Consider the following 24234-nt stretch of genomic DNA (forward strand, 5'->3'; position numbering starts at 1 on the left):
GCCTAGAGCCCGTGCTCCGCAACAAGAGAAGCCACTGCAATGAGAAGCCCACGCACTGCAACCAAGAGTAGCCCCTGCTCGCTGCAACTAGAGAAAGACCACGCGCAGCAACGAAAACCCAACGCAGCCAAAAAAAGAAGGCTAATTCACATATCTTCTGGAAGACATTATTACATTCATGAAATAAGAACAGATTATATTAAAAAACTAAAAGAGTTTTATAAAATAGGAAAGAAAAATTAAGAAAAATATAAGAACAGTCTAGAAGATCCATCATAGCAACTAACAGAGATTTCAGAAAATAAAAGCAGAGAAAATGTTGGGGAGGGAATTATCAAATAAATAGTTTGAGAAATTTCTCACAACTGAAATGGCCTGTGTTTTCAGATAGAGAAGGCACACTGACTGGATAACAGAAAATTACACCAGCACATCATCAGGACACTAAAGGACACACAGAAGATCCAAAACACATGATTTTGGAGGGCCATTGGGGTGCGGTGGCTTGAAGCAGGACTTCGGTCCTCATCTTCTTTGAAGAAAGAATTCAACAGAGAGACAGATTGTAAAGCAGATAGAGTGTTTATTAGAAAGCGAAGTACTTTGTGGGGTACACGTGCAGGCTTAGAGTGGGACGTGCCCCAAAGGGGGAGCTTCAGTCACTTACAAGGCGGCAGTTTTCCGGGTTCCCTCTGGCCAGTTGCCATACTTGTGTCCACATTTGGTCTGACTCAGGGCCCTCCCCACGGGGATGTGCATCTTTCAGCCAAGATGGATTCCAGCACGAGGGTTTCTGGGAGGTTGACAGGACATACTATGTGCTGGTGCTCCTTCCCTTCTTTGACCCCTGAGGAGACTTCCACGCATGTGTGTGGTCTGGGAGGTCTCCTTGACCACAAGAATGAGAAAGATGTGTCTGCCTTATCTCTTGCTCAGGCAGGGGCCAGCTCCTCTCTGTTCCTGCCTTTATCCTTGTCTCAAAGTGCCAGCGGAAGACAAGTTCCAGCTGCTCAGCCTGGGGCCCAGCTATTTCCTGCCTCTCACCTACAGACAGAGACAGAAGAAAATGACACAGAAAAGGAATGGGAACCTATTCTGTGTGACCCTGTAACAGTGGATATTACACATTTGCTAAAATCCATACAATGGTCAACATCAAGAGTGAAGGGTAATGTATTAAGTATGGACTTTGGGTGACAACGATGAGTCAGGGTAGGTTCACTGACTGTTTACAAATGTCCCACTTTGGTGCGGGATGTTGACAGCAGCGGGGGCTGTGATGTGTGAGGGGGAAGATGGTGTGAGATAGGAACTCAGAGCTCAGTTTTGCTGTGATCCTAAAACTGCTCTAAAAAATAAAGTCTGTATTTATTTATTTATTTAAATAAATGTATTTATTTATTTTATTTATTTATTTTTGGCTGCGTTGGGTCCTCGTTGCTGCGTGTGGGCTTTCTCTAGCTGCAGCCAGCGGGGGCTACTCTTCATTGCAGTGCGCAGGCTTCTCATTGTGGTGGCTTCTCCTGTTGCGAAGCATGGGCTCTAGGTGCGTGGGCCTCAGTAGTTGAGGCTTGCGGGCTCTAGAGTGCAGGCTCAGTAGTTGTGGTGCATGGGCTTAGCTGCTCCGTGGCATGTGGGATCTTCCCGGACCAGGGCTCGAACCCATGTCCCTTGCATTGGCAGGTGGATTCTCAACCACTGCGCCACCATGGAAGTCCTAAAAAATAAAGTCTTAAAAAAAAAAAAAGGAATAGGAATCAGAATGGCATCTCGGTTCCTTAGCAATGTTAGAGGCCAGAAGACAGTGGAGAATTGCTGTAAAAATTCTGAAGGAAAATTACTTAAGACCAGGATAATATAACCCAGCCAAATTATGGACAGATGGAGAATTCAAAACATTTTCAGACATCCAAGTGTCAACATCAAGGCACTTCTCGCCCAAGAACAGAATGTATCCTACCAAAAGCAGTCAGTTGATGACAGACTCCATTCAGAGGACACACAACCAAAGCACTGCAGTCTCTGCAGGGAGCACTCGGGCTGAGCCCGCAGCCCCTCTGTCAAGCGCTTTTGAATATTTACATCCCTAGGTCTCTGTCAGAGGCCTTGGGGAGAGCTCTTCTCCAGGAGCTCAGGAGCCTCTGCGGGGGCATCCTCGTGGGGTGGGGAGAAGGGGAAACCGGGAAGACGCCTCCCCACTCTGGCTCAGTATCTGGTACTTTTCCACTCCGAGCCCTCCCTCCTTTCCCTCCTCCTCTGCCCCCCACCCATCCCAGGATCGTAAAACTGCCAGAGCCTTTTGTTTTCCCTCAATTGTGAGACACCTCTGTGCCCATCTACCCGACCTTGTTCCGTGAGGGAAGATGGAACAGGAGGCAACACTTCCTCAGGTTTAGCCTTTTAGCTTGTTGCTTTAATTGGCTACTCTGACCCTTGGCAGCCCCATTCTCTCTCTCCCAGCTCAGCTGAGCTCCTGACAGCCTCCTTTCCTCGACATCCCTAACTGCAAAAACCATTTCATGTAATTTTGCATGAGTGATCTAGACAAGCTCTTGGGGTTTTTAACTGAACTTCGTGGGAGCCACCGACAACTCACTGCTTACTGACCCAGCTGCAAACGCGTGCCCCCCTAGTCCTAAGGCAACAGCTGCCTGTGCAAAACTTGATGCTTCTGCTGAACTAGGTCTAGGCTCTCCCTTGACCTAATGGTTCCTCCTGTTTTAACAGATATTTCTGGTGACTGAGAACACACACTTTTGTAACAGCCTTTTAACCCCTTACGAGGTTCTGAAACGGCCTGCTCTCCCCCTCGTGTGACTATTCACCCTCCAATACCTTGAGTCCTGCCACTTGCCTCTTCTACCAGAAGCAGGGGAGCCTCCTGACTTCCGTTAGGGAATGTTCTATACCCTGCTCAGATTTAACAGAGCTCCCCTGAGAACCCCACCCTAACTATCTGCTGTTGTGTTACACCTCAAAACTGAAAGTGAAGGCTACCAAGCAGGATAAGCTCTCACTAATGTAAGCTGTCCTTTAGAGTCTAGTCCTCTAACTGAGGAAAACTCACCCTAGATGGGATTGCATTTACTAGAACTTGTCAAGTAGCCAAAGACCAGAGGGTACACATACATAATGATAGCAGGCATGCTTTTGGAATAGTACATGACTTTTGGATGCTTTGGAAGCAAAGGAGGTTTTTTTTTTCTCTACTGAAAACCCCATAAAACATGGACAAGTTAAGGAACTTTTGGACACACTCCTAATTCCTAGAGAGGGGGCTATTATAAATTCAAGGCTCACGTAAAAAGAGAGAATATGGAAGCTAAAGGAAATGCTCTAGCAGATCATTATGTCAAACAAACCATTTTAACCAACGTTACGATCCCATCTAAGCCTCCAAAGGATAAATTATTAAGATAAAAGGATGTTATAAAATATCAACATTTAGCCCCCGATTTTGAAAAGGAAGAATGGGAAAATCTGGTTGTACCCTTTGCTCAGGTAATCTCTGGCCCTCTCAAGATGGCACTTGGTGGCTCCAGATGATTTCAAATGGCTATTTGCTGAATTTCTCCATGAAACTACCCATCATGGAAAAGACAAATTGGTTATTATCGTAAATCAACATTGATGGAGAAACTTTAGAAAGAAAACTAAGGCTGTTTTCAGATTATGTGCCACCTGTCAACACCATAATACTGAAAAAACCGTAAAGGTGGGACATTGCCAGGAAGCAAAGCCTCAAGGGCCCTATGAAGACCTTCAGATGGGCTACCCAGCTTTCACCCTTCACGGGACTTGAGTATGTTTAGTTATTGTATGTCTATTTCCAGGATGAGTTGAAGCATTTTGTTGCTGAAAAGCTACACCCTTTCTAGTCACTAGAAAGCTGCTTGATTTTGTGTTTCCAACCTGAGGCATCCCAACTTTTATATCAAGTGATTGAGGCGCACACTCTACAGAAACCTTTATAAAAGAACTTTGTAAGGTGTCATCTCTTATTCAAAAACTACAATTTCTGGAAAGGTCAAAAGGAGGAACTGACATCCTTAAATTAGAATTAGCAAAACCTTCAGAAACTCTTCGAGTCCACTTGGCCCCAGGTACTCCCGCTAGCCCTTACGGCCGTGCTGTCCTCTCCCTCAGGCACATACCGCTTATCCTCCAGTGAGCTGGTAACTGGAAGACACGTATTTAGAGATTTCATTTCTGACACTAGACTCTGCCGACCGCATGCAGACATGGCAGAACACGGCGAGGGGCTCACGTACTGTACCCAGTCCTGTCACAACAGGTTAAGACGACCGTCCCACGAGTCTTCCTAAACAGCCTCTTCATGATCCTCAGCCAGGAGATTTCAGTAACAGGAAGAGATACCGGAGGAAAACTGCTCTTGAATCTCGTTGGAAGGGCCTTTATCAGGTACTGTTAACACTAAGGAAACACTGAAACCCCAGGGAGTCAACATTCGGATTCATGCTTCTCAACTAAAAAGGCAATTCACAATTGCACACAACTGGAAAACTACTCCAATATGGGACCTCAAACTCAGGACTCTCGGAGATCTTCCAGAAGCCAATCTCGGGAAGCAGACAGCTAGCCCAGACCTTTGGAACACACAGAGGACCACAGATAGATCTTGGTCTGCTGTTGGACTAAGATACCTATCTAACTGCTGTTTTCTTTTCTGTCTGCTTGTTTATAATCATTCTTCTCATTTTCTGAAGACCCCTTGCTGTCATCCACCCGTATTGGACTCTTTTCTCTTTTCCCTCCTATCATAACTGTGAGGTCAGAACACACTCATTCTAATGCTATTCTTAGATTATCCTGAACAGTAACCACTGCCCTCAGTCTCACTGACTGCTGGATGTGCTGTCCATCAGCGACCCCCATGATAAAACCTCAGAATTACAGCTGACGGTGTTTCCATTTGCACCTGTGTGGACAACTGACCTTAAATCAATCTGTGACTCTGCTAGTGTTCCTCTCTCCCAGAAGAAGAACCAATTATTACAAGCTATTGATTGACCCAAGGTAATTCTAAATTTGGATCCAACAATCTTCATAGCGCAATGGGCCAAATATCACTTGGAAGAGACTAAGAGAGATCCAAATATGTCACCCAGCTAATGTAAGGCCTTGGCTCCAACTTCATGTCGTGAACTCCCTTTTTTCCTGGATTTCCACATCCCTACTGGATACTGCTTCCTTTGTGGCCATACTGCCTGGTCCTGTTGGCCTCAGACTAACATTTCATGCACTTCAGGAATAGTATTATGAGACCTGTCTGTATACAGAGACCCTAATTCTATAAATCACCAAGGCTGGAAATCCTGACCCAGACATGGGTGCCAAAATGAGGCCATTCTTGATTATTCAGGCACACAACCTAGGGGAATTACTGACTGATTATTTATGAGAACAGTCAAAGCAGTGTCCCCATTGGTAGGAACCATACAAATAGAAAAGATGGGAAGAAACCTATCACTAACTTTGGCAGAAGTTATTAATGATACCAGATGGAACAGAGATCAGTCTCAACTCATTGGCATGAGTAACAATGGACAATTGCATTGCTGTAGATTCCTTATTGGCTAGCCATGGTGCTGTCTGTGTCATTGCTTATACTTCTTGCTGTACTTGGATCAATGAAACAGGCAAGGTGGAACAAGCTATGTATCACCTTAAGCAAAAGGCACATGACTCTCATGTTCTATTGGATTTGTTCTCTTGGCCTAGGAGGAGCAGTTAGGATAACTGCTTCCAAAGCATTTTACAGGGATTATTAATTCTTGTTTTTGTCATAGTTAAAGAGAAACCAAAATGGAAGCCACAGTTTGAATACAGACCTAGACCAAACACTTAGAGTCATCTAATCAAAACTTAAAGCTGTCCTGATATCCCTGAAATGATGACTCTGACCTTAAACAAAACTTAAGCTTTCTTCATGTCAGAATAACCTAGCAAATCAGCTACAGTAAAAAAGTAAACTTATGTAATACTACTGCTCTAAAAGGAATGTAAGTTTCTGGCAGCCAATTAGAATCACAATACAAAACAATGTACCTCCTCATGCTTTATAAGCTGAGCTATAACTGCTCAGAGTGGAGCTTTAAGCCACTTTTGGTTTGGAAGTCTCCCTGTTTGTGAACGGTTTGTTTCTCACTTAATAAAATACTCATCTCAAGTAAAGCTCTCTGAATTTTCTTTTGACACATTCTATCCAGAGTCTTAAATGCTTCTACATTCATTCTCTCATCAGTTATCTCCATGACGATACAACAAAAAGGGCAAGAAGATCTTGCAATACAGTTGACCATGCAGACAGCTGAGCAATCTCCAAGCAGTGAAGACCTGGATCTTTGGCTTTCCCTGAATTCGTCAACCTCCAGCAAATGAGAGAATTGTCAAAAACAGGGGCCAAGAAACTGAATCTACAGACAATGGCCAGACTAAACATAAAAATAGAACTCTGACCCACCATCTTCAGCATGCAGTCCAGGAAGCCAAACAACCCCTATGGCAGTCAACACAAGATGTCCAGGACTCGATTAATAACTGACAGCTTCGCTAATTTTTGCCTTTGATGTCAACTGAGGACCAACTGGGAAAGCCAAATACGCACCCCTAACCAATCACATACGATGCCCCGCTTCTAGTAAGCCCACCTACAGTTTCCCCAGGCTGACACCTACCCCTTCAGGCACACCTTTTTTCCACTTTATATAAAGCTTTCCCGCTCCTCTGCCTGCTTTGGACACTCCGCCAAACACAAGTGATGGTGCCTGACTCCCTTTTGCTATAGCAAGCTCTGAATAAAGAGCCTTCGCTTGTTCCCACTTGGGTGATCTTTATTTCCACACAAGATAATCCATGAGTTGATACTTTTTGAAGTTGTAGGATGGGTATATTGGTCATTCATTTATACTATCTTCTCTACCTCTGTATGTTTGAAATTTCCCACAATAAAAAATTTAAAATATTTCAAAAGTGTCAATGTCATTAAACAATAATAACAGCAACAGAGAATGACTCTATATTAGCTATACATTATTGGAAAAACTGGGGAAAATGAAATTGGATCATATATTAGACAACCGTATTAGACCAACGTTAAATTTCCTGAGTGAATAATTTTGTATGGTTATAGAGGAGAATGTCCTTGTTTTTAGGAGATAATGTTGAAGTACTTGAGATAAAGTGTCATGATGCCTGCAACTTACAAACAGTTCATGAAAAAGTATGTGTAAGTAGAGAAAATAAACGAAGCAAAACGTTAACAACTGGTGAAACTAAACGAAAGGTACTGAGTGTAAATTTAATGTTCTTACAATTTTTCCATTGGTTTAAAGCTTTTCAAAATAAAAAAGTTGGTGCAAAAAGAGCACAATAAGGTACCTGTAATATTACAAAAAAAATAAAAGCAAAAACTCCCAGATACTTATCTATACATTTTTTTAATGGAAGGATAACTCAAAAACTAATAATAGTTAACTATATCACGGAGGAGAGGAGCAGACAGGATAGATGAGAGGGGACTGAAAACTAGATTCTTCAGAATGTACACTGTCCATAATGTTTTAAAAATGTACTTTGTAAATTACTGTTATATTCTAAATAGCCTGTCAGTGATGATTTTCATTTCTTGCTTTACTTGAATATTATTTAGTAGTGTGGTATAATATCTCCTTATTTATTAATTTACCCATCCATCCATCCATCCATCCAGGGGAACTGGTATATAGTTACTGTTTGTAAATGCTCCTAAACATTAGAAGATTGTCCTCTATTGTTCAGAATACAGCTTTTATTGTATTCTTTTTCTGCATAATTGCTCCTAGTCTGACAGTGATTTAATATCTTACTAGTTTATTTTCCTCATTTTGACCACTTTTCTCTAACTATCTGTGACGTACATTTTGATGTTATTCTTTGGTACAGAAAAACTGGTGTTCATTGTGCTTTGTAACATTTTTCATTGTATAGAGATGTCATCTTAGGAACTGAAGATTACAAGAAGTGAAGTGATGAAGAACATAGATTCTCAATGAGAAATTACAAAACCAGTTCACTCATATACTATTGACTGAACCCAAATACCCTCAGACTGGTTCTTCCAGGACTAAGCAGATAAAATGAAAGCAAGTGATCCCCTGGAAGTCTTCCTGCTAGTATTTTAAAAATTTTTATGGGGTGCAGAAAGTTTAAATAACTTACATTCGGTCACACAGCTAGAAAATGCTGGAGCCAGTATTCAGATCATGCCTCTGTCCCACCAATCAGAGTCAAAGCAGGAAGCCTTGGAGGTACAGAGTGACAAAACTGATTCATCTTGGCAGATTCTGCTAAAGCCTAAAAACCTTACAATTCTGTTTTGAAGCTGGCATAAACTTCAGTTTTATTAGCTGGGGTCAGCTAATAAAACTCAAGGCTTGCCAAGTGTAGGAAACTTAATACGGGGTCTCTGCATAAGACCCCAAATGACTACACTTCCAAAACAAAACTGAATCAGAAATAAACTTTGCCATCCAGATGAGAATGCCAGAGGAACTTTCTTGACCTTGCCTTTCTCAGGTATGTCTTGATCTAATGATTACCACAAACCAACCTTGTGGCTAACTCATGCTACATGCAGGAGTCTGAAAATTTTCAAGGATGTAATTTGAAGAGGCCTCAAGTTGGATGCATCCTGAAGAGAATGGCTCAAGGAAAAAATTATCAATTTATAAAAAGATGAAATCATATCCCTACCTTACGCCCGATTTAAAAAATTAACCCCAGGTGGTTCAAGAATTTAAACGTTATGATAGAAACTTCAAAAGTATAGTGAATGTCTTTAGACTTCAGGGCGGGAAAGGATTTCTTAAGCAAGACACAGAATGTACTTACCCTAAAGACTGATAAATCGGACTATACTAAAATTAAGAATTGTATTCATCAAAAGATACCTTGAAGAAGGCAAAAAGACAATTTAAACTAAAAGAAGATATTCACAGTATACACCATTGAAAAAGAATTAGTAAGAGATTGAGGGAGAATATATGAAAGAGAGAACTTTCATATACTACTTTATATCCTCAAGACTTTTTTTTTTTTTACAATATGCATGTATTATTATGTTGACTTCTAAAATTAAATTGAAGAAATAAAAATATCCACTTTAGTTAAATTCAATATCTCCTCTCAGACAACTGTTGAGGCCTAGATGATGCAGATGAGGGAATTCAGTACATTAGTACCATACCCCTTATGGAAATGATCGACACTTTCCGTGAAAAAGACCTAAAAAACAAACACTTCATAACTAATTGTAAGAACAAAGTCGTTTGTACAGCAGACGCTGTCTATTCTAAAACAACTACCAGACAATACTTGTAGAAATGCACTAGGAGAAGTATAAGAACACGCACGGGTGACACACACCAACTTCAGGACATGATTTCCTGCGGGGAGGGAAGGAAAGGTCTTCACCGACATCTGTTTTAAAGGAGAGAGAGCGAGGCAAATGTGGGAAATATTAACATCTTGTTAAATAGGGGGTAGGGGGGTACATGAGTGTTTGTTATACAACTTTTTAAAATGTGTGAAATCTTTCACAATTTAAACTTTTAACTAAAATTAATATTGGGAAGAAATGTGCATCAACACTCGTCGTCTCAGGATTCTGGAAATAAACGAGATTTGTCTCCACTTGCTACGTTTCTAGAATGACCACGTCTGGCGTCTGTATTTTAAACACGACGCACTTGTTTGAATGATTCGGAAGCGGTAACGAACCAGAGGCAGGAGATGAAAGAGAAGATGCAGATTCCACGAGCCCGCCCTCGGCCTGAGCCGCCTAGGGCGGAGCCTCAGAACCTGGACCGGGCCTGGACGGGACCCCGCTCCAGCCAACCACACCGTCCATCAACCCGGGCGCCTCGGGGCCGGGCGTTACCTGACCGAGCGGCGCCTCCGAGAGCCGCCGGGGTTCCAGGCGGAGGAGAAAGCGGGGCGACGGCACCACTCGCCGTACGAAAAGGCCAGCACACCCCGAAGCCCGCGCTCACGGGGCCGCCCGGGAGCAGGGCGCAGGCGCACCGGAGGAGGCGGGGCCGGCCGCAAGCCATAAAGGGCCCGACTTCGCGCCCCGACTACTCCCGCGAGAGCTGCTCGCCCCTTACCCGCGGGCCGCCGGTTCGAGTATGGTCGACGACGCAGGCGCTGCCGAGGCTCGTGGGGACGGGCTGCTGGGGTTCCCACTTCCGCCGCCACGGATTCGCTCCCGGCCGTGGTGGTTTCCTGTGCAGGAGCTGAGGAACCCGCTGGTGTTTTCTTTGGAGACGTGGCTGGCCGACTCGATCTTCGGTGCGCGACCCGGGGCGTGGTGGTGGCCCCCCAGTCGGGAGAGGCAGCCGAGCCGCGCTCCGCAGCTCTTTCCGGGCGCGCGGGCCGCGTGTGATGCGCGGTGCCCGGCTTCCTGCCCTGTCCGTCCCGTCCCTTTCGGGCCAGCTCCTCCTGCCCTTCGCCGTGCCCCGCTCAGTCTCTCCTTTCGCGTTCAGGCCCAGACCGAGGCGTGGTTCCGGAAATGGAGTGGATGAGCCAGGCCTTGCTGACGGTGGACACAGTTCACGCCGGGAAGTTGGTGGAAATCACCGTCTTCGGGCGGCCGGCTGTCCAGCGCCGGGTGAAGAGCGTGCTCCTGAGCCTGGCGTCGAGTCACCGGGAGCAGCGCGCCCGAGGTGAGGGGCATGGAAAACGTGCGTGGTGAGGGAACCACGGGGAAGCCACCTGGCCTCCTCCCAGCCTCCATCTTCCCAAAACTCCCAGTATGCTACACGTGGTCCCTGGGCATCCCTTGTGGGTGGAGTCCAAGCAGGACCCTGGGAAAGTAGGCTGAGATGCGATGCGTTCAGGCCCCTCACTGCCCGTGCCAGCCTCAGCTTGGTCGCGCCGCTGTTTCCAGGTCCTAGGTTCAGAGCTTCCACCCCGAGAAATGATACTGCCAGCACACACCCACCCCCATGAAGGAGTAGTTTGAAACAGTGAGCATTTTTCCTTCTCCAGCTGAGAAGATGGAACGACTCGAGGAGTTCTTGAAGGCCCAGGCACCAGGTCCCCAGGTCCCCCAGCGTCCTGTTGCATAAGTGTTGTCAGGAACATGAGAACAGTTCTCCTTCTGCTACTAAAGTTCATGAAAAGCAAATATCCTTAAATCTATGCATTTATTTTTTTCCTGTATCTTGATGGATAGTGGTTTGATTATTTTGCTGCAAACTTGAGTTTGTAGTGCCATCTAGTAAATAAATGAATTTCCTTTTTTCCAATGGCATAAAGATCTTGGCTCACTCAAAATTAAGCAAATTTATAAAAGACTGACTCTGTTCATTCATATCTTGATGTGAGAGGCTGATAGGTGGTGGGTTTATTTTTGTTTTTTTTCTTAGTTTCCATCGTTTTGAAACTACTAACCCTTTTATGATTTTATGGTCAGAGTCAGGCCCTCACGCACGGGGCAGAAATGAAGGGTCAGTCTGCTTTGGGTTTCTTTTGCATCATTTGTTCTCAAACTTTAATGGGTGTAAGAATCGCCTCGAGAACTTGCTAAAACACAATTTCTTAGCCCCTTTTCCACTGATTCTGATTCAGTACATTGGGCCCATGAATATGCATTTCTAACAAGCTGTTAGGTAATGCCTGCGCTTCTTCTCTGAGCCTCTCACTTTTAAGCTGGTGTTTGGTCCCTGAGTAGCAACCAGTGGGCCCGTGTGTTTTCTTGGAGTGGAGTCTGTGACCGTGCACGTGGGTGGGCATTCCAACATGCAAGCTGAGGCGATCAGCATTCATTTTCCTGGTGCCGTGATTTACCAGAAGGAGCCACGGTAATGGGCAGCTTGTGCATTGGTAGGTCGCCTTCCAGCCGGCTGTCTCCTCTGCCCCTCTCCCCAAGCAGGTGTCCTGCATGGGCTGGGTTGTTTTTCCATTACCCTTTACAATGCTATGACCAATCTGTGCAAAACAGTTCCAATCCCATGCTGCTTCCACTTTCAGGAAGCAGAATTCTTGGAGGAATGATTGCCAAGAGCTCTGTGGCTTTAGACACAAAGTTGGAGTTGAGGGCTTCCCTGGTGGCGCAGTGGTTGAGAATCTGCCTGCCAATGCAGGGGACACGGGTTCAAGCCCTGGTCTGGGAAGATCCCACATGCCACGGAGCAACTGGGCCCGTGAGCCACAATTACTGAGCCTGCGCGTCTGGAGCCTGTGCTCCGCAACAAGAGAGGCCGCGATGGTGAGAGGCCCGCGCACCGCGATGAAGAGTGGTCCCCACTTGCCGCAACTAGAGAAAGCCCTCGCACAGAAACGAAGACCCAACACAGCCAAAAATAAATAAATAAAATTAAAAAAAAAAAAAAAAAGTTGTAGTTGATTTAACTCAGGCAGTTTCTTCACCCCTTAGCAGTAATGGAGTCTAGCCATTTGCAAGGATTTTAAACACACAGATACACAAATCTTTGATTACAAGGGATATTGAACGTTATTCTACTTCACTTCACATTTTTGTTAAATGCTTTTATACATTTTGCTTTATTCATTCCTGTCATTACTTCTTTCAACTCTGAAGATAAGGATTTTTATTATCTGTAAAAGCTTTTGTAACAAATAATGGTCTGTTACAACCAGTACTGTCCACCCCTTTGCTTCTCAAATTTTTTGCATACGAAAAATTTTTATTGTATGTAGTTAAACCAATTACTGTTTTCTGTGTGATTTTTTTCCCCTCATCGTCACGTTTTACATTTGTAAAACAAATGTACGTTTGTACATTTGTAGAAATTTGATGACTATTACTACAGGTTTTTCCTGGTGGGATTTTTACAGAATCATGGAATATTTTTGACTGTTCAACATTTGGAGGAAGAGGATTATGCTTAATACTTGTCCAGTTTTCCAAAAATCATTCAAAACTAAGTTAGTAAATGATCCTGTTCTCTATCCTTTATACACGTTAACATGTTGAAGTCTTAACCCCCAGTACCTCAGAATGTGACTGTATTTGGAAATAGGGTCTTTGAAGAGGTAATTAAGGTAAAATGAGGTCATGTGGCTGGGCCAGTATGACTTTTTTCAATAAGAAGAGGAAATGCAGACACAGGTGTGTGCATACACAGAGGAAGGACCAGGTGAGGACACAGCAAGAAGACGGCCATCTCTGCAAGCCAAGGAGAGAGGCCTCAGAAGAAACCAAACCTGCTGACGCCTTGATCTTGGACTTCTAGCCTCCAGAACTTTTAGAAAATAAATATCTGTTGTTTAAGCCACCCAGTTAATTATTTTGTTACAGTAGCCCTAGCAAACTAATGCAACATTTAATATCTAAAAAGGGTAGTTGCTCTGTCATTCTAACTTTCAGAATTTGGGAGTAATATTAGCTATATATTTATTGATAAGAGCTTGTAATCACATACCAGGCCCTTGAGCTAAGCACCGAAATAGGATGCTTAGAGCCTAAGTAAATTGCTGAGATCACAGAGCTAGGACTTGGGGGTGGGTGAGATTTGAACCAAAACGTTGATTCTAGGATCTTACCTCTACAATATACTTTCCCACGTGCTTTTATTTTTCTCCACAGCTGAATTTCGGCTCATTTTCTTTGTGTGTGTGTGTAAGAGGAATTAGAATACGCTTAATTTGTTAAGACTCCACAGTATTTGTTATTCTGTTGAGGGACAAGAGAATGTTTTTATTCCTAACAAGTTGCTAAGATAGAAGTATCTACTAGTACCACACTGAAAAATAGCATTGTTGATTTTTCTGATGATAAACATACTTAACATCCTTAATATTTTTAAATAAGGCAATATAAAAGGTATTAATTACTCAAAAAATCTCACTGCTCATATGGTCCTTTCAAGTAGCTTTCCATTACTCCAAATATTTCTCTATAATTTTAGTAAACATTTTATTTATGTATAGCATTCCATTCATACTAAAACCATGTACGTCCACAGTGTGAAAAGATTCATCAAACAATACAAAGGGGACACAGGCATGTAGCCAGCAGCCAGAGAAGAAAAGATATTACCAGCACTCCAGAAGCGGCCATTTGCATCCTCCCCAAGGATAACTACTGTTGTGACTTAACTATAAATGGACTCAATCTAAGATTTGTCCATGTTGCCAGCAGTTGTAGTTCCATTGTATGAATAAACCTTAATTTAGTTTTCCATCCTGTTGATGTACACTTTGATTGTTTCCTATTTGGACTTACAATGAATAGGGGTACTATGAAAATTGTTGTACATGACTTGGTGCATGCCTATGTGCATTTCTCTTGAGTATATGTCTGGGATTGGAATTGCTGGGTCATAGGACGTGCATAAGTTCAAGTTGCCAAGGTGACTGAACCAGGTGACTTTCAGCAGTGTATGAGACTTCGAGTTGCTCTACATCTTTGTCAACAGTCGATTTTTATTTTGGAGAATTTAGGTATTAGTGCTATTGCGCTGCAGTTTTTAAAAATGTAATCACTTAATTGGTTCCATAATATAAAATTGTGAGTGTACAGTTCGCTTTCTTTTTTAGTAAACTTATGAGTTGTGCCACCATCAACAGAGACCAGTTTGGGAACATTTCCATCACTTCACAAAGTTCCCTTATGGCTGTTTGCAGACAGTCTGCTGGCTGTCTCCACAAAGTTGCCTTTTCTGAACATTTAAGATAGGTAGAATAATATTCAATGTAGTCTTTTACATCTGACTTCTTTATCTAGTTGGACTGTCTCTGCTTTTTGATTGGGGGATTTAATGCATTCTAATTTAATGTAATCATCAGTATGATTGGATTTCTGTCTGCTATTTTGCTTTGTTTCCTGTCATGTCTTTTGTTTTCTTCCTCCATTTTATGTTAGATAAATTTGTATATACACTTTTTTTTTTTAAGATTTAATGTTATTTATTTTTGACTGCGTTGGGTCTTCGTTGCTGTGCCTGGGCTTTCTCTAGTTATGGCGAGCGGGGGCTACTCTTCGTTGCAGAGCGTGGGCTTCTCATTGCGGGGGCTTCTCTTGTGGAGCACGGGCTCTAGAGCACAGGCTTAATAGTTGTGGCGCACGGGCTTAGTTGCTCCGCGGCATGTGGGATCTTCCCGGGCCAGGGCTCGAGCCCATGTCCCCTGCATTGGTGGGCGGATTCTTATCCACTGTGCCACCAGGGAAGTCCCTGTGTACGCTTTTAAAGTGATTTTTCCCCCTTTGTTTTGCCTTAGGGATTATGAAAATCTTAACTCATTACATTCTGCTTCAGATTAGTAAAAAGGAGGGAAGGAGGAAGGAAAAACAGTTGAAAAAGTGGAGACACTATGTTCTTAGATAGCAAAGTCAAGTGTTGCATATTTGTGGTCTGTTCTTCCCAGAACTCAGTGCAATTCCAATTATAGTCACAACCAGTTTTTAGGGGCTGAGGCTGTAGGATGAGAGTCCTTAAAGTCTGATTTTACATGTGCTTCAGAGGGACCCGAGAAGGCTATAATAAGGTTTTTTGGGGTTTTTTAAAAAAAATAAATTTATTTATTTTTGGCTGCGTTGGGTCTTTGTTGCTGCGTGCGGGCTTTCTCCAGTTGCAGCGAGCAGGGTCTACTCTTTACTGCGGTGCACGGGCGTCTCATTTCAGTGACTTCTCTTGTTGCGGAGCACAGGCTCTAGGCACGCGGGCTCAGTAGTTGTGGCTCGTGGGCTCTAGGAGCGCAGGCTCAGTAGTTGTGGCTCACGGGCTTAGTTGCTCCGCGGCCTGTGGGATCTTCCTGGACCAGGGCTCGAGCCCGTTTTCCCGACATTGGCAGGCGGATTCTTAACCACTGCGCCACCAGGGAAGTTCTATAATAAGGTTTTAACTAGGGTCTAGTAAAAAATTCTGATGAGGTAAATAGGGCAGATGTGTATTAACTAAACCGAAGCACGCAGGTGGACCTAACAGAAATAGCCTGTCACTTATGCTCCACAGCTATGTTGCCAAGATTTCCAGAGGACCCCATAAACAGCTAAATTGTATTCTTTGATACCTTTAGTGAGCACACTCAAAGACACTGTCCACACTAAATTATTTGCTGCCAGCCAGTTTACCCTGCCCCCAAAACGTGTAGACAGGGTTCGCTCTTCTCAGACTGCCTGCGGTCTTCTTTCTTGCTTACAAATCCTGCTCTTGTTTTCTGACGTTTCCTCACGGTTAGACCTAGGTTATATATTTTTGGCAAAAATACTGGGTAAATCATATTGTGTCTTGCTCAGAGCATCACATCAGGAGGCACATGGTTGGTTTTGTTTTTTCCCCACTCTTAGTGATATTTTAAAAGACCTTGTTTTGATTAGAAGTGTGGAGTTGAGAAATTCTGATGAGGGAAATAGTGCCAACCTGGTGTAACTAAAGTGGAGTGGCAGGAGGACCTGGGGCAGACTGTCACATGTGCTCCACAGCTGAACCCAAACGTTTTCCACACCGTCTATCAACAATGAACCTGTTTCTTTGGTGCCTCTAGTCAGCCTACTCAAAAACTGTTCAGACTTTCCTGGTGGCGCAGTGGTTAAGAATCCGCCTGCCAATGCAGGGGACACGGGTTTGAGCCCTGGTCCGGGAAGATCCCACGTACTGCGGAGCAACTAAGGCCGTGTGCCACAGCTACTGAGCCTGTGCTCTAGAGCCCACGAGACACAACTACTGAGTCCACGAGCCACAACTACTGAAACCTGCGCGTCTAGAGCCTGTGCTCCGCAACAAGAGAAGCCACTGCAATGAGAAGCCCACGCACCACAACAAAGAGTAGCCCCTGCTCGCACAACTGGAGAAAGCCCACACGCAGCAAGGAAGACCCAAAGCAGCCAAAAATAAATAAATAAAAAATAAATAAATAAAAAACTGTTCAGACTGACCTCTTCACTAGCCCTCAAACATTTTACCTGCAAAAATGTACAAATAAGAGTCACTCTTCCCAGAATTCTTTAGTTTTTTTTAACTTTAAAAAATTGAAGTATAGTTATTTATAATATTATTAGTTTCAGGTGTACAACATAGTGATTCAATATTTTTATAGCTTATACTGCATTTAAAGTTATTTCAAAATAACGGCTATATTTCTCTGTGCTGCATAAGAGATCCTTATTGCTTATCAATTTTTAAAGAATAAATAAAATTTATTTATTTATTTATTTTTGGCTGTGTTGGGTCTTCATTGCTGCGCACGGGCTTTCTCTAGTTGTGGCGAGCGGGGGCTACTCTTCGCTGCGGTGCACGGGCTTCTCATTGCAGTGGCTTCTCTTGTTGTGGAGCATGGGCTCTAGGTGTGCAGGCTTCAGTAGCTGTGGCACGTGGGCTCAGTAGTTGTGGCTCGCGGGCTCTAGAGCGCAGGCTCAGTAGTTGTGGAGCACGAGCTTAGTTGCTCTGTGGCATGTGGGATCTTCCCCGGCCAGGGCTCGAACCTGTGTCCCTTGCATCGGCAGGCAGATTCTTAACCATTGTGCCACCAGGGAAGCCCAGGAAGCCCACTTATCAATTTTATACATAGTAGTTTGTATCCCTTAATCCCATCCCCCTATCTTGCCCCTCCCACTGCCTTGTCCCTACTGGTAACCACTAGTTTGTTCTCTGTATCTGTGAGTCTGTTTCTGTTTTGTTACGTACATTCGTTTGTTTTATTTTTTAGATTCTACATATAAGTGATAACAGTATTTGTTTTTCTCTGACCTATTTCACTAAGCATAGTACTCTCTAGGTCCATCCACATTGTTGCAAATGACAGAATTTCATTCTTATGGCCAAGTAATATATCACTGTGTGTGTATACATATATATACACACACATATATACATATATATATATACACACACCACATCTTCTTTATCCATTCTTCTGTTGATGGACACTTAGGTTGCTTCCATATCTTGACTGTTGTAAATAATGCTGGTATGAAAATTGGGATGCATGTATCTTTTCCATAGGAGACTTCTGTAGTTTTTGCCTTCGTTCCTTGACAACTTCCATGGACGGCCTTGGGCCTCAGTTCCCAAACAGAATCTTCCTATCTAATCTCCATCTTCTTTTAATGGGTAAAATACACTCTTCTGTATATATAGTATACATGTCGTTTAAGGAATAAAATGAGCACTACAGCATACCTTAATAGAATAAAATCAATATTTTGGGAAGCCATCTGTATACACCTTTTCCCTCAACTAATTTTGTATGCATTTTAATAAATTGCACGACTGCCAATTGAACAGTGAGTAGGTTAGCCCTCTCAGATATTAAAACATTGTATAAAGATACATAGTTAAAACAGTGGGGTAGATAGAAAAAAATAGAAAAAATGATACACATGGACGTAAAATAGATTGGTAATCTTGAGTTTGGGTGAGTACAGTGAAAGTAGCTTTCATACCATGTAGTACGAAGATAACTGGCATGGCTATTTTGTAGGGCAGTTTGGCAATATAAAATCTGAAAGGGGCTCATTCTTTAACCAGCAGTTCCACTTCTAGGAAGTTCTCTTAGGGAAATATTCCAGCGTGGACTCAAGGATGTAGGTAGAAATTCAAGACAGCAGTTTGTAATTGAGTAATTGGAGAAACAAACTAATCAACCACTAAGGGAAGGGGTAAATCAAACTGTACCCATCCTGAGAAAAAGCAAGCTGCTAGAAGGAGGGAAAAAAAGGTGTATACAATTACGTAAAAGTGCAAGTTAAACTGTTACTTCCGTAAGACAGTAAGCTTGAAAGGGCAGATAGGAAGGTCTGGGGATTTCGATCTGGGTGAGAACTTGGACGTCACTGGTCCATGCCCTGCTTTGAGAGGAAACTAGTAAGGTTTTTTGTTTGTTTGTTTGTTTTTTTAAATCAACACTTTATAGGCATAAGGAATTTTACCTAAGTGTCATCACACCTAAATGCTTTTACTTAAAGTTCAGTCTCCTTTTCTTGGCTCATCTCCAACCAAGGATGTTTACTGTATCTTACCATTTTCTTTCATAAAATCACCTCAGACATGTCTCTGTGTGTATATGTAGGGTATTTTAAACCTAGTTTCGGGATAGTCACAGAGACTCCTGAATGTTCCATTGGTTTGCTAGCTACCTGCTGCTCAGTAATCTTTCTTGTAAAGGACAGAATTTGATGTTCTGGTCATGTGGGTACTACTTAGAGGGGGAAAAAAAAATCAAGATTGAGTCTTAATTCTACTCTGATGTAGCCTCAATTGAAACTTTGAGTCTGCATTAATTTTGAGTCTAAATGTTTAAGGTTCACTCAGCCTTGCCTCTTCTGAAAATAGTTAATAGCCTATTTGTAAGTTCAGCTTTGCATCTTTATTTCCCTTGTTATAAACTAAAGGCTTATTCAAAATTGGAGTGATCATTACTGGTGACCAAAGGGTCTACAATAGACATACCACTCCCTGCTCTTTAAAATTAGGTTTCCTTGGATTTTTAAAATGAAAATTTTCATAGCACTAAATTGACTTGTGCTATTTAAAACAAATCCTAACACCCAGCTGTTAACAGTTTACTTCTAGCCAGGGCACCAGCGTCCCAGCCAGCAGCCAGGAACAGGAAGCCAAACTGATAGAGATGCTACTTCTCTCTACGGTGGTACTCATAGTACAACATGTGAGTGTATCAAGTTAACATGTTGTACATCTTAATTTACACTGTATTACGTGTCAAATATATTTCAATTTTAAAAAGTGACAAGGAGGGCTCCCCACTGCTGCGGTTACTAGTTAGCAGGGAAGAGTCACCAGCACTGCTTGTGTCTCGCTGGCTTCAAACATCACTGGAGGTCGAGTGACCCGCGCAGGACTTGGAGACGACAGCTGCGCTGTCCTGGCCATTTCAGTTTTCCCCTAGTTGCCAGCAGTTGCCCGAGCTGGGAAGTCTCTGCTTGCAGCGCTATAATGCACCCACCCGTGAGGCCCGTTGAAGCCAAGTTTTCGCATCCCTTGTCTCTGAGTAGAAATATCTCAGGCTTGGAAATGTTTCCCATGAGGACGGACTCGACGGCCCGAGAGGTCCCTCACCTTGCAAAGCCAGATGCGCGCGGTGAAGGAGCACAGGGGAAGCACCTGCCCGAGGCGCAAGCCACTGCGGCCCCGGGCGGCTAGAAAGCCAGAAGCTCTCACCTGCCTCTGGGTAGAAAGCCACCTGGAGCAGATAATGGCTGCTGGAGCGACGTGCCTGTCTCTCCCCTTCCCCTGCCAATTAACAGACGTTAGGGAAATTCGATGCTTTATTAGAACTCTTTAGATTCGTGTTTGCAAACATTTAACAGGGCGTGGCGGGGAGCGGGGAAACCCAGACCCACACCATTCTTTTCTCGGCTTCTGCAGCGGAACAGGGTTCCAGGAGGGGCTTCCACTTTGACCTTGCCTGGCTCTCTTGCTCCTGGGCCCGAAACGCATTCAGAACCTGGTAACCGGACCCTGGATAGCTTCGGGGAAGCTCTGGGTGGCCGCCTCCCGGGCAGCGCCGGGGGACCGCTGGGTGGCCGCCTCCCGGGCAGCGCCGGGGGACCGCTGGGTCGCCGCCTCCCGGGCTGCGCCGGGGGACCGCTGGGTGGCCGCCTCCCGGGCTGCGCCGGGGGACCGCTGGGTCGCCGCCTCCCGGGCTGCGCCGGGGGACCGCTGGGTGGCCGCCTCCCGGGCTGCGCCGGGGGACCGCTGGGTCGCCGCCTCCCGGGCAGCGCCGGGGGACCGCTGGGTCGCCGCCTCCCGGGCTGCGCCGGGGGACCGCTGGGTCGCCGCCTCCCGGGCTGCGCCGGGGGACCGCTGGGTCGCCGCCTCCCGGGCTGCGCCGGGGGACCGCTGGGTCGCCGCCTCCCGGGCTGCGCCGGGGGACCGCTGGGTCGCCGCCTCCCGGGCTGCGCCGGGGGACCGCTGGGTCGCCGCCTCCCGGGCTGCGCCGGGGGACCGCTGGGTCGCCGCCTCCCGGGCAGCGCCGGGGGACCGCTGGGTGGCCGCCTGCCGGACCGCACTGGGGGACCGCTGGGTCCCGGCCTCCCGGGCTGCGCCGGGGCACAGATGGGTCGCCGCCTGCCGGGCTGCACTGGGGGACCGCTGGGTCGCCGCCTCCCGGGCAGGAGGCTTCTCAGAGCCTGGAAGAAGAGCAACGAGAGGAGGTCGCACCTGTGTCCCACATACTCTCCACATAAGGAGTTATCCCTTCGGGCTGCAGGGGTGGGAGCCCGGAATCTGAGAGTACAAGGTCAATTTGCTCCTCTGGATCCCTTGCAAAGAGGAAACCCTCTTCCAGTCGAATTAAGAGGATGAGACCGCTGCCCCGGCACAGCCAGGAAGCACCAGAATCCCTCCCAAGGAACCCGGGGCCTGCCTAGGGTACCTTTCATTGTTGCCGGCCCCGTACTTTGCGCCCGGAGTTGGCGGTGATAGTCAGCCAAGTTCATGATCATCGTGGATACATCTTTCTGGTAATAAGGCCGGCCAAATATCAAGATCTCAGCTTCGCCGTCCGGGTCCCACTGATTAACGTGAAGCAGGGTCTGCGACACACACTCGACATGCGGAATGTGCTCTCCGCCCAGGCCTGCGCAGGAAGCAACGAGGTCCTGAGCAGTGGGGCCTGGGAGGGGAGGCAGCGGGGGGCGCGGATGCGAGCCAGAGCCGCGAATAAGCCGCCTGGGCGCGGCCAGCCTGGAGCCTCGGCCTCACCGCTCGGGCCCGCTCACCGAAGATTGCTTCCACCAGCCAGGCCTCCAGGTGAATCGCCCTCGGACTCTTCAGGTACTCGGAGTGAAACCAGTAGGGCCGCTTGGTGAGGTTACCGAGCACCTCGAAGAGCGTCCCTTCTCGCTGCTCCAGCTGGACGAGCGTCGGAAACCGCTTGGGGGCGGCCATGCCGCGGCGAGCCTCGCAGGGGGCTGTGGGTCCGCTGCCAACCGCCGGCCGCGCATGAAACCCGCCGCGGCGAGTGCCCCCGGCCTTATATGCAGGGCTTTCGGCAAGCCCCTCCCCCACCCGCGCCCTCCCCATTGGACTCCAGGCCTCGCCTCCGAAGCCCGCAGCCGGGGCTTCTTCCCCGGAAGGCGCAGCTGCGCTGGGGCGCGCGCGCAGGGCGCTCTTGCTGGGCGGTAGCATCTGCATCCTGCCGCTTCCCCGCGCCCCAGGCTGGAGGCCACAACCGGGAAGCTGCGGAAGCCGTAACTGTGGACGCTGGGCGGCCAGGACAGCCCCGGAGACGTAGGCAAGATCCAACGTCGGGCCGACAGCTTTCAGAGGAGCGAATCGGTATTTGCAGAGAGACCCGGGTGCCTTTCAGACAGTTCTAATGGGACCAGTTGAGCGTTCCCGAGGGGTTGGAATAAACTTTAATGGAAAATCTAAGTACGTCGGAAAAACAAACGCTCAAGGAGCAGAAAAAGGTATTCGGAGGCCAAAGTAAGCCCCTCCCCACTTCCTCCTGAACCCTGACCACTGAGCACCCTTCCAGATGCCACTGCATCTCCCGCCTCGGCCTTAACCTGTTAGAGACGGCTGCGCGCACCCAGCAGCGCGTGGTCCGTGTGGTTTGCACCCCAGAGGGAAACCCCTTGAAACTAACACGATTATTGCTCCATTTCTTGATTTTTCTGTCCAGCTGAAAGCATTGCCTATTAACTGCTGCTCAGGAAGATGAAGGTACATAGCTCTCCCACCAGTGGTTGGCGTATCATGCCCAGATCCAGCGGCCAGAGAGCTTCGGAATTCAGTCAGGCTCCTTCTTGTTTGCTCTGTGGCCAAAGAAGTGCATGAGAAATTTGCAGGTGTCTGACAGGGTTAAAAGTCTTCAGACCTAAGCAGAATATGAATTAGGAGCCAAAGAAGAGCTCCATTCAAAGGATGCATTCAAAGCCTCACAGATGGGATAGACTTATAAACGTCCATGGGTAGGCGGAACAATGAGGAGAGTGTATAAATGAAACCCAAGGGTCTGGGCTCCATCACCACCTTCCCTGTAGGTTCTGGGAGTCACTAACATAGCAACTAGAAATTGACATGTGAGGTCCCATCAGTGTCACCAACGAGAATCCAATTCAGGAAGCATCCCCATGAAAATCTCTAGTCTGAAATCTGTTTCTTATATCAAAATGATATAGGATGATTTTTTTTCCCCTTTGGCCACACAGCATGCTGGATCTTAGTTCCCGCACCAGGGATCAACCCCTGCCCCCTGCAATGGAAGCACAGAGTCCTAACCACTGGACCCAGGGAATTCCCTAGACGATGATATTTTTGTTCCTTGGTTGGCCTAAGAGGATACTGGCAGTTCTATGCATGTTAGTGTCATTTATGTGTGTGTGTGTGTGTGTGTGTGTGTGTGTGTGTGTGTGTGTGTAGAGATCCTTTACTTCTTTGAAGTTTCAGAATTGGTTAAAGAAATGCTTAAGAGAATTAAAACCATAGTATTAGTAATTGTGTTAAAAAGGAATCTGTCATTTATGTAAAATCCTAGAATATGCAAACTAATCTGTAGTGATAGAAATCAGGCAGTGATTGTCTGGAGATGGGGTGGAGAGAGGAAGGGAGTGGAAAAAGGCACTAGGATACTCTCGGGGGATGATGGAAATGTGCATTATCTTGATTACAGTGGTGGTTTCACTGGATGTGTCTATATGTCAAAACTGGTCAAATTGTACACATTTTAGTATAAGCAGTTTATTGTACTTTAGATATTCTCCAAAGTGCTTTAAAAAAAGAAAGAAATCCATATACATGGTGCTTTAGGTTCCTGTAATATTTTAGATAATTTAACATATTAGAGAGACAGTTTTGCAACTCCAATTTAAAATACATAATTAAGTAATGGATTTAGATGTGTGACTTTAAGATGAAATCCTAGTTTATATTCAATATTGGATCACTGAAGAGAACTTCAGGTTCAACGTATTAATGTTTCATTTATTTGGTTTGAAGGTATTAGTAATTGGGAAGTTCTTATTTGTTACTTGATTAGAGTACTTTGCAATCTTTTTGCCATGTATGAGGATGTTTAGTTAATTCAATATGTCAGTGGGACCTTGTGTCATTCAGAGGCCATTAAACATAATTGTTAAAACTTTCTAGGCTTATGATAGCATAGTAAGGTTTGAAAGTAAAACTTGAAAGCTTAAGGAAGGACTGGTGGTTTGGTTTTTATAATTTGAGAAAATAAAATATAATTTTCAAAGAAGTCTCTAAACACTCTTTTGAGTGCTCAGAAATCACTCTCACAGAAATC

The 24234-nt window shown here is 45.4% G+C and overlaps 2 protein-coding genes across 4 annotated transcripts; one reads left to right on the plus strand and one right to left on the minus strand.

Moving 5' to 3' along the window:
- Positions 1-10107: 10107 nt before the first annotated feature.
- On the plus strand, positions 10108-11309 carry OOEP (oocyte expressed protein). The gene is made up of 3 exons (XM_082474285.1): positions 10108-10350; positions 10545-10724; positions 11050-11309. Exons 1-3 carry the CDS (start codon positions 10188-10190, stop codon positions 11127-11129), a joined length of 423 nt encoding a protein of 140 aa, XP_082330411.1. The 5' UTR covers positions 10108-10187; the 3' UTR covers positions 11130-11309.
- Positions 11310-20238: 8929 nt separating this feature from the next.
- On the minus strand, positions 20239-23248 carry KHDC3L (KH domain containing 3 like, subcortical maternal complex member). 3 transcript variants are annotated; one of them, XM_082474265.1, is made up of 3 exons: positions 21707-23248; positions 21385-21564; positions 20239-21115 (listed from the first exon to the last, which is right to left on the minus strand). In XM_082474265.1, exons 1-3 carry the CDS (start codon positions 22119-22121, stop codon positions 20424-20426), a joined length of 1287 nt encoding a protein of 428 aa, XP_082330391.1. In that variant the 5' UTR covers positions 22122-23248; the 3' UTR covers positions 20239-20423. The 3 variants fall into 3 exon arrangements, with proteins under 3 accessions (XP_082330391.1, XP_082330390.1, XP_082330392.1); XM_082474264.1 differs by having other exon boundaries at positions 21361-21564; XM_082474266.1 differs by lacking the exon at positions 21385-21564.
- Between the last annotated feature and the right edge of the window lie 986 nt (positions 23249-24234).

Source organism: Balaenoptera physalus (genome assembly GCF_965194825.1).
Source record: "Balaenoptera physalus genome assembly, chromosome: 9".
NCBI classification, from domain to species: Eukaryota; Metazoa; Chordata; class Mammalia; order Artiodactyla; family Balaenopteridae; genus Balaenoptera; species Balaenoptera physalus.